Source organism: Thecamonas trahens (assembly GCF_000142905.1).
Source record: "Thecamonas trahens ATCC 50062 unplaced genomic scaffold supercont1.14, whole genome shotgun sequence".
Classification (NCBI taxonomy): Eukaryota; order Apusomonadida; family Apusomonadidae; genus Thecamonas; species Thecamonas trahens.
In genome coordinates, this window is record NW_013657666.1 from 306,194 (window position 1) to 315,439 (window position 9,246).

Consider the following 9,246-nt stretch of genomic DNA (forward strand, 5'->3'; position numbering starts at 1 on the left):
CGCCGATGCCGCTTCCCCCTCCCTCCCCCTCCCCCCCCCCCTCCTCCCAACTCACCTCCCGCTCCTCAGCGACGTCGCCTGCGCCACGTCCTCGCCTTCCACTTGCGCAATGTGTGTCTGGAGGCACCCGGCCCGCCCATGCTCTCGCACTCGCCGTCGCCTGCGGGAGGGACTCTTGCGCTCGAGATGGCGGTCGGCCACGATGTGTCACCGTCGGGTATGTTTGCTGCAAGCGTCTCGCACATCTCCAACTCGATGCTGTACGCGTCGACGTCGTCGCTGGCGTCGTCGGCCGGAGCTGCCCACCGTCCACCGAAGGCGCAAGCACTGTGCGATCTGTGCGGCCGAGGCTCGCTGATGCCGGTGTGCGAGCTGACTCTGGCGCAGTCGACAGTCGGCGGCGGGACGCAGCGCAGCGTCAGTGAGATGGTCGACGACGCCGACGCCGGCGACGGCCATGTTGTGCTGTTTTCGGCGCTTCACGCCGAGCCGTCGCTGCAGCCGTCGTGGACGTCGGGCGAGGGCAGAGACGAGGTGTTCTGCACGAGCCTGGCGGCAGCGGCAACACGGTTCTTTACCGCTACCGTCCGCGCCACGCTCTGCTGCGTGAGGTGCGCGGCGGCGAGCGCGGACCCGCCGGCGGTGGTGCTCACGGCGCAAGTTGATCTTGACGAGCTGTACTTTCTGGGCACGGACCTGCAGGCGCTGAGCCTGGGTCCCAACGTCGTCAACGTCTTCATCCTCGAGCTGCACGACGGGTACTACGCCCCGCGGTCGCTCGGGCGTGCGCTCGAGGCCTGCGGCGCGCTCACGCTTGATCGCCCGCTGCCGCTCTCGATGGATGACATTGCCGACACAACATATGAGTGTCACACGCTAAGGGCTCTGCTGGAGCTGGATGCACAGCGCAAGGCGACGCTCTCTGAGGTGTGCAACCTGACCGAGTCAATCCGCACCACGCTAATCCAGACTGAGGGTCTCCGGGCTCGGATCACCGCCGCCAACAAGGTCGACGCCCGAGTGGCGGCGCTTCGCGCCAAGCTCGCCGCCCGCCGCGAGGCTACTACTGCAGCGAGAGACCGACTCGAGCGCCTGAAGGCCGGCCTTCTTCCGCGGGCCAAGTCGATTGTGGCGTCGCAGATTGAGCTCATGTCTGCGCGCAAGCGGCTCGCGGCATCAGAGGCTGTGCTCGAGGCCAACGAGCAGCGTGGCACCCGGCTACTCGACGCCCTTCTCGAGAGGCGGTGCGAGCTTGTCGGCGAGTTGTACAAGGCCTTCCCCATCACCGCCGGTGAGCACCCACGGCTTGGCACCAAGATCTACCGCATTCTCGGCCTCTGGCTCCCACCGCTGCGGACCGCGGCCATGGAGCCGCTCACCGAGGAGATGGCGTCGGCACTCGGCCACGTCTGCACCGTCCTTCACGCACTTTCCAAGTATCTCGCCACCCCGCTCCGCCATAGGGTCGTCCCCATGTCGTCGCGGTCGGTGGTTCTCGAAGCCGTCGACGGCTCGGCCGGCGTCGTCAAGTTCCCGCTGTACGTGGCCAAGGGCGCCGGGCGGCGCGAGGCCCAGCATGGCGTCGGCCTCCTCCACGCCAATATCCAGCAGCTGAGCCACACCTTTGGGCTCGGCATCGATGCTGCCGACGCTGACCACCTCCTCCTCAACGTGCGTAACTTCATCGAGGCCTTTCTCCGTGGCGAAATTGGCGACCGCCCGGCGGACCGCGAGCAGGCAGGCACCTCGGTGGAGTAGATGTGCGTCAGCGGGCAAGCCTGGGGTGTGGCATGTGCAACTTTATGGAGGCCATCGCCGGTGGTGCTACATCAGCGTGCAGCATCCGCCGCTCTTGTTGGCCTTGGCTTTCAGGTGGCTGAGGACCGCCTCGTTGCCGCCGCTCTCAAACTTGGGCGCAATGGTCTTGTCCTCAAACGGGTTGCCGTCGACCCGCAGCTCTTGCAGTGCCTCGAGCTTACCCAGCGCGACCGGAAGCGTGGTCAGCTGGTTGTTGGCCATGTTGAGCGCAGTGAGCGAGCGGAGCTCGGAGACCTTGGATGGGATCTCGGAAATGGCGTTGTTGTCGAGCGCGAGGTCCATCAGCGCCGCCAGCTTGAAGAACTCGTCGTTGAACTCTGTCAGCTTGTTGTCGCACAGATGGAGCTGCCGCAGCCGCAGCAGCCGCGAGATGTTGTCCGGTAGTGTGTCGAGACCAACCTGGTTGAGCACCAGGTGTGTCAAGTTGTCCATACACGCAATGGCAGACATCGAGCGTCCGAGGCTTGGGTTCTGCGACGCGTGCATGACCACCATGTTATACATGCCTGTCAGCTCGTCTGGAAGCCGCTCGAGCAAGTTTTGGGTGATGTCGAGGTAGGTGAGGGCAGACAAGTTGCGGATCTCCGACGGGATCTCGGTGATGAGGTTGTTGGCGAGCTTGAGGACTTGGACGCGCCGGACCTTGAAGACCTCGGGCGGGATTTCGCCCAGCGCGCGTTCCTCGAGATTGATCTCGGCCTGGCCGGATTGATTCTCGCGGCATGAGATGCTGTTCTTTGAGTTCATGCGCATGTCAAGCATCTCGGCCGTTGACAGCCGCTTGAGGCCCTTACCGGATATCGACGTCTGCTGCCGCCCACGCAGCGCCAGCTTTGCGCCGAGCCCACCGGTTGCGTCGTGGAACTCGTCGGCGTCGTCGTCGGACGAGTCCGCGAGCGACTCGCGAGCATCGTGCATGGCGACGCCACCGCCACCGTCGGAGCCGCTGGACTCGTCGGAGTCGTCGTCGTCCGACACGTCGGCCGTGCCCGAGTCCGAGCCGTCGACCATGATGACCACGGCCGGAACAACAACGGCGGGCGCCTTGCTCTCGCTGTCGTTGCTCTTCTCCGGCGAGGCGTCTGCAACAGCAGCAGCCTCAAAGCAGCCCGGCACCACCTCAGCCTCTTCAGTCGAGCCGCCTTCAAAGTCCGAGTCCGAGTCTATGTCCCCCGTGCCCGGCTCTGACGAGAACGTGATGTCGATGGCAGCCATTGCTCGTCACGGGCGCGTGCAGGTGTGTGAACGACGCGGGAGGGGGGGGGGGGGGGGGTTCGGGGGTATGGGGAAGAGGGAGGGAGGGGAGAGAGCAGAGGAGGGGTATGTGTGTGGGTGTGAGTGTGGGTGGGTGTAAAGGTATCGGTGTGGGGAGAGGCCTGACCGCCCGCGCACGCCACCCGCTCCCGCACTGTCTGCACCTCCCCTGCCCTCCACCTGTTCGCCACGTCGCCTGTCGCCGATTCGGGTGAAGACCACCAACGTGCGGTGACATGCGGCAACGGGGCAAAGAGCGACGGGAAAGGGAGGGGGGCATGTGGGGCAAAGGCCAATGAGCCGCTCAAGTGGCTTGAACATGGCGGGATTGATGTTGAAGTTGTACGCATGCAATCTTGCACCCTTGTCTTGTCACGGGTGGTGGTTGGGGTTGGCTGGCCATGGCCAGCAAGGTAGCCGGAGTGACAGCGACGGGGTGTATGGCTGGTTTGGAGGTGGAGATGATGGAGGTTGTGACGGTGACGGGCGCGGCTGGCTCCATTCCGCTGATTGTCGTCTTTGCGTCGGACACACACATGCGCCATGCTGAGCTTCCGTCGGTGGAAGAGGTGGCGACGGCGGCGGATGCCGTGCTGGGGCCAGATGCGCCTGTGGTGGTTGTCCACGGCGGCGACGCCACAAACTCGGGCGAGCTGGATGAGATCGCCGACGTGGTAGAGTGGCTCAACGCGCTCGGCGCAGTCTTTGGCCCGCGGCTGCGGCTTCTGGCCTGGCTGCCGGGCAACCACGATCGGACGCTCTCGGGGCCCGGCATCTACACGGTGAGCGATGATGACGCTGCCGCCGCCGACGCCTTTGTCACCCGCGCGTTTGATGGCGAGCTGCTGCGCGGCGCAGGCACGCACTGCGTAGCGCTAGACGACGCTGGCACAGCCCAGCTGCGGGTGGTCTACGCCTCGATGTCACCGTCGATGCTTGGGCATACACTGCCGTCGCCGGCAGACATCGCTGCAGCGGCGGCAGAGGCAGCAGCAGCCGACGAGACCGAGGCGTCGACGACCACACTCTGGCTCTCACACGAGCCGCCGCATGGCACGCTCGATTGCACCGCACATGGACGGGCCATCGGCTCGCGGGCCATCGCTGATGCGATCGCCACCCTTTCACCGCATGCGGTGCTCTGCGGCCACGTCCACGACAGCCGCGGCGTAAGCACTACACCGTGCGGTGTTCCGGCCATCAACGCCAGCCTATCCCTCGCCATCATCGCTGTGATGCCCTCTACAGACCCCACGCCTCTACCTTCCACCGTAAACCAGTGAGTGCCTCCCCATCAATCCACTGCCCCTGATCGGTCGGTCGGTCGGTAGCCAACTCGCATGCCAGCCCTCCTCCTCCTCCTCCCCGATCCCTCCCGAGAACGATCCACCCCCTCCCCCGTCCCCCCTCCCCACCCCCCCCACCCCCACCCCTCGCTACCTCCGCTGCACCCCGTTTGACCATGACCGACGAACGACTGGTGTCGTCGTCGTCGTGGACCACGTCGTCCGACACCGGGACCGACACCAACGCTGTGAGTACGGCCTCGGAGCCGCCGGCCGCCAGCGGCTCTTGCTGCCCGGTGGGAGGACGGCGGCCGGGGGCGGGCAAGGCCTCCTTGACCGCCTCGTCCACCACCTCGTCGTCGTCATCTTCATCATCTTCATCGTCTTCGTCGTCCTCGTCGTCTTCGTCCTCCTCATCCTCCTCGTCGTCGTCCTCCTACACTGCGCCGGTCTCTTTTGACGCTATCACCTCGACCGAGCCGTCGTACTCGCCGGTCCCGTCGTCGACCACCATCCTCTCGGAACATCTGCTCTCGACGTCGACGTCGTCGTGGCTTGAGCTCGCGCAGGAAGCTGGTGCCTCGGATCTGGTTGGGCTGAACGGGAGCCGGGCAAGCGTGCGGATTGTGGGCGGTGACGATGCGGCTGAGGTCGGAGCCGGCAAGGGAAACCTGCAATGGCACTGGGCTGGAGCCCGGTTCCCGCGCGGAAGTCGGCTTAGCGCCGGCAAGAGCGTCGAGTCGGACGACGAGAGTGAGCCGTCGGTAGCGGTGGGGAGCGAGCACGATGAGGGAGGGTGCAATGGTCAGGTCGACAGCGTGAGCGAGGCGCGGCGGCAAGCGCTGCTGTTTGTCTACGACGCGGTGGGCAAGCACAAGTGGCGCGAGGCCGTGGATGGCGGCGACCAGCGGTACGGCAAGGAGGTGTACGACAAGTGCCTGCATCACGGCAATGATGGGCGACCGGAGCCGGGCTTTATGGCGTCTGTGGAGCAGGCGATGGAGCTTGTGCGGGAGACCCTGGACAAGCCGACGTTTGCCGCCGAGTATCTGGCCATGCACGCTGCCGTTTGCGCACACTTTCAGTCGCGGCGTAAGACCGGGACCGACGGGCGGGCCATCGGTGGTGTGGTGAGGTCGCAGTTCCGCGAGCCGGTAGGTGGCATGTGGGGCCTCCCGCACCTGGTCTCGAACCAGGCCAAGCGCGAGATTTGCCGCGCCAAGCCGCAGGTTGTCCGGCTGCAGCACGTCCGGCCGCCGTCGCAGACCAAGTCGCGGGCGGCGCGGCGGACCCGCAACGACTCGTCGTACTACTCGCTGACGCTGACGTCGTCCGAGGCGTCGTCGTCGTCGTCGCAGGGCTACCGGCTCTTCTTTCTGCCGATGAAGCGGGCGCGGCGGGTGGCGTACTTTGATGCGTACGGCCACAGGTTCTACCACGACATGCGCGCGCTGCTCAAGGAGGAGCTCTCGTGGCTGCTCCGGTTGGAGCGGTCGGTCGACGCCGCCGCGTTCTACGTCTCTCAGGGCCCGCTGGCCAAGCTGAAGGTTCCTATTGAGCACGCGCGCGCGCTCGCTGGCGTTCCGGACGAGCTTCGGGCGCTGACGCCCGACGACGCGCTGCTGCCGGCTGTCCATGTGCAGAAGGAGATGAACCGGATCCGGCGTGCCAAGCTCCACGCCATCGTTGCCTACCACCAGGCCATGCAGCGGCTGCATGCCGCGCGCGATGGGACGCAGCGGACATCGGTCCTGCTCCTCAACAAGCATCTCACCGAGTTCGGCTTCCATCCCTGCACCCTTCGCGAGCCGCACCGCGCCGACATCAACTCTGTCGCCGAGTTTTCGGCCCAGGTAGAGTCGGGCATGCGCAAATGGTCGCGCTACGCCATCAAGGTCCGCAAGATCCGCGCACGTCGCGCTCGCAAGGCCAAGGCCAAGGCGCTCCGCGCCAAGGTCGCTGCAACTGCCGCCGCCACCGCCGCCGTCTCGGACGCCGCCGAGGCCGAGGCCGCCCTGACTGGCCTCACGTTGTCGTCTTGAGCGAGCGAGCGGCGGGGGATCATGAAGTAAATGGCTCGCGATGAAGCCTAGTGTAAGCCGAAATGAGTACGAATGGTTTACTCGGCCTTGCCTTGTGCGGCCTTGGCGTCCTCGGCGCGCTTGGCGTAGATCATAGCAGTGAACGGGCCCTCGATCGACTCGGCGATGGCGTAGACGATGGCGACGACGACGGTGAGGAAGACGCCTGCGGGCGAGCCGGTCCGCAGCGCCTGGCCGAGGAAGCACAAGGTGGCACCGGTGTACATCGGGTGCTCCATGACCGAGAACGGGAATGACTCGACTCGAGCCGGGAGGTAGATGCCCATGCGGTCACCGAGGTAGGTGCCGGTGATGCCGAGGCGGTAGTACGAGGAGAGAACGAGGATACCGCCCACAGCGATGCACGCCATGCCGGCGAGAGAAAGGGCCATCGGCGCCAGCTCGTACACCGTCGGCTGATCAGCCATAGCCCAGTCAAAGAGAAGATCGCGAATGGCCGAAAAGACAAAGATGCTCGCCGCCAGGAAGTAGCACGCCGCGTAGTTGCCGCCCAGAGCCTTGGTCAGGAACTTGTTGTGGTATTCCTACATGCCGCGAAGAGCCATGCATATCAGCCTCTGTGAGCTGCACCCCTTCTTCTCCACTCATCCTCCCACCTCTTCCCCTCCCTGTCTCTCCTTCCTCGCCTTCTCCAGCAAGAACCAGCTGTGCGAGGGTAGACGGCCGAGGGATCCCTTGCTGCCACCTCACCCCGCTCCCCCTCTCCGCCATTGCTGGCAACGTGACTACGGTCACTACCTCGGCAACGTACATAGTGGGAGACAATGTTCCAGTAGGTGGGAGGAAAGGCAATGCCGGCCACAGCGATCCACAGCGTCGGCTGGTCCCAAGCAATGTACTGATCGAGCATGGGGTGGGGGGGGGGGGTAGGGGGGGAAAGACGGGTGGCGGGCGCGCTGTTGCGGCAACTGGCGCTGAGCTCATGAGAACCGTGAGGGCGAGAACGGATCTGCTGAAGTGATGCCGACGTTGACAATCCACGACGGGAGGGCCGAGCCGGTGGCAGTGGCGGCGACAACGGCGCCGGTTGCCGGTGCGGTCTGAATGCCGTAGCCGCCCATGCCAACGGCCCAGACAAACGATGGGTTGATGCCATCGGGCCCGAGCACAAAGTCGCTGTCAGGGGCAAAGGTACGGAGGCCGGCCCACGACGCGGTGAGTGTCTCGATGGAGAGGTCGGTGGCGGTCATGATGCGGTCGGCGCAGACGGCAACGTCCATGTCGTCGGCGTAGGCGTCGTGCGGCTCAACAGGGGTGGCGTCGGCCGGCGAAGCAAGCATCTGCCCAGCATCCGGCTTAAAGTAGAACTCTTCGTCGACGTCAAAAACCATGGGCCAGGCCGCCGGCGGCGCGTCGGCCGGATAGTCTGCGGCCGCGGGCGCTGGCCATGTCATGATCGTCCGCCGCTTGGGGACAAGGCCGAGCGGAGCGATGCCTGACCGCTCCGCGACGACATCTCCCCACGCGCCGGCGGCGTTGACCAGCATTCGGGCATGATGGACGCTACCAGTAGTGTCAGAGATCTCCCAAAGACCGGCGTGAGCGTCCCAGGCCGCCGCGAGCAGGCCTGCGCCGGTGCGAAAGTCGACGCTGGCGGCCTTTCCGCCGCGGATGAATGCCATGTGCAGTCCGTTGACGTCCATGTCCATGGCGTCGGGCTCGTAGACGCCTGCAGCGGCGTAGCCCGGTCGGATGGCCGGCATGATGGCGCGGAGCTCGGCCTCGTCCAGCCTCTTCAGCGAGGTGACGAGGCCCTCGGCGACGATGGCGTCGAGCATGGCGTCCATGGTGTCCAGTTGATCTTGGCGGGCGACCCAGACCGTACCACGCGGGCGAAGGAACGGATCATCAGCCGGCGGCGCGCCGGCCTCTGCATCGCCGTGCAGTGCGAGCTTCGACGCGGTGGTCAGGGCCCGGGTCAGCGGCGAGCCATACGTCTCCGAGTACAGAGCCGCCGATCGGCCCGTCGAGTGGACCCCATGCGCATCCTCCATCTCCAGCACCATGACCGAGTCGGCACCGGCGCGCGCCAGACTGAACGCCGTCGAAGCGCCCACCATGCCCGAGCCCACCACCAGCGCATCGACCGTGACCAGCCGGCGGGCGGAGGCCAGCATTGCCCCTGCCGTCCGCCGCAAGCCCACAGACACACCAGCACAGAGCATGTTGAGAGCAGAGGAGGGGGGGGGGGGGGGGGGCAGTGTAGGAGACGAGTATGCCACTGTCCGGGGACTGGGGGGCCACACCTATGCCCACGCCCACGCCCACGTCTGTCATGTCACACCAACGTGACCGCCATGCCACTCTCACCGCACACCACCCAGCATACCCTTGATCGATCGGGCGGTGATCGATCAGCCACCACCACCACCACCACCACCACCACCACCACCACCACCACCACCACCACCACCACCACCACCCGTTGCCGCCTCACTCCACCTCCTTGCACCAACCTCCACCCCTCCTCCCCCACACACCCACACCCACACACCCACACCCACACCCACACAAGCACCATGGCTCGGTACGCTCCCCCCCCCCCGCCCTCGTCCGTCTCCACTCACCCACCCACCCACCCTCACACAGCCCGGAGGAACAGAAGCACCACCTACTCAACAGATACATCACCATGCTCGAGACCGGCGGAGAGGCTCGCACCTCCCGACCGGCTATGGCTGCGTCGGTGGAGACACTTCAAGAGGCGCGACGCTGGCAGCGCGACGTCGAGCGCGAGATCAAAGCCGCCGTCACAGAGATCCAGAACCGTACGCCCCTTCCCCTTA

General features: G+C 65.8%; 6 protein-coding genes across 6 annotated transcripts; 3 read left to right on the top strand and 3 right to left on the bottom strand.

Annotated features, from left to right (window-relative positions):
• The first annotated feature begins 68 nt into the window (after positions 1-68).
• Positions 69-2,153, top strand: AMSG_03778 (uncharacterized protein). Its single transcript, XM_013904228.1, has one exon. The coding sequence runs from the start codon at positions 139-141 to the stop codon at positions 1,756-1,758; it is 1,620 nt and encodes a 539-aa protein (XP_013759682.1). The 5' UTR covers positions 69-138; the 3' UTR covers positions 1,759-2,153.
• Positions 1,769-3,052, bottom strand: AMSG_03779 (leucine-rich repeat containing protein). Its single transcript, XM_013904229.1, has one exon. It carries the CDS (start codon positions 3,031-3,033, stop codon positions 1,825-1,827), a length of 1,209 nt encoding a protein of 402 aa, XP_013759683.1. The 5' UTR covers positions 3,034-3,052; the 3' UTR covers positions 1,769-1,824.
• A 484-nt stretch (positions 3,053-3,536) lies between these two features.
• AMSG_03780 (uncharacterized protein) lies at positions 3,537-4,347 on the top strand (the record flags this gene model as incomplete). Its single annotated transcript, XM_013904230.1, has 2 exons — positions 3,537-4,241; positions 4,321-4,347. 2 exons carry the CDS (start codon positions 3,537-3,539, stop codon positions 4,345-4,347), a joined length of 732 nt encoding a protein of 243 aa, XP_013759684.1.
• Positions 4,348-4,499: 152 nt separating this feature from the next.
• On the top strand, positions 4,500-6,441 carry AMSG_03781 (uncharacterized protein). Its single transcript, XM_013904231.1, has one exon. The coding sequence runs from the start codon at positions 4,535-4,537 to the stop codon at positions 6,398-6,400; it is 1,866 nt and encodes a 621-aa protein (XP_013759685.1). The 5' UTR covers positions 4,500-4,534; the 3' UTR covers positions 6,401-6,441.
• Positions 6,442-6,474: 33 nt separating this feature from the next.
• Positions 6,475-7,310, bottom strand: AMSG_03782 (methylene-fatty-acyl-phospholipid synthase; the record flags this gene model as incomplete). The annotated part of the gene is made up of 2 exons (XM_013904232.1): positions 6,475-6,984; positions 7,212-7,310. The coding sequence occupies 2 exons, from the start codon at positions 7,308-7,310 to the stop codon at positions 6,478-6,480; spliced, it is 606 nt and encodes a 201-aa protein (XP_013759686.1). The 3' UTR covers positions 6,475-6,477.
• Positions 7,311-7,380: 70 nt separating this feature from the next.
• AMSG_03783 (FAD dependent oxidoreductase) lies at positions 7,381-8,577 on the bottom strand (the record flags this gene model as incomplete). The annotated part of the gene is made up of 1 exon (XM_013904233.1): positions 7,381-8,577. One exon carries the CDS (start codon positions 8,575-8,577, stop codon positions 7,381-7,383), a length of 1,197 nt encoding a protein of 398 aa, XP_013759687.1.
• Between the last annotated feature and the right edge of the window lie 669 nt (positions 8,578-9,246).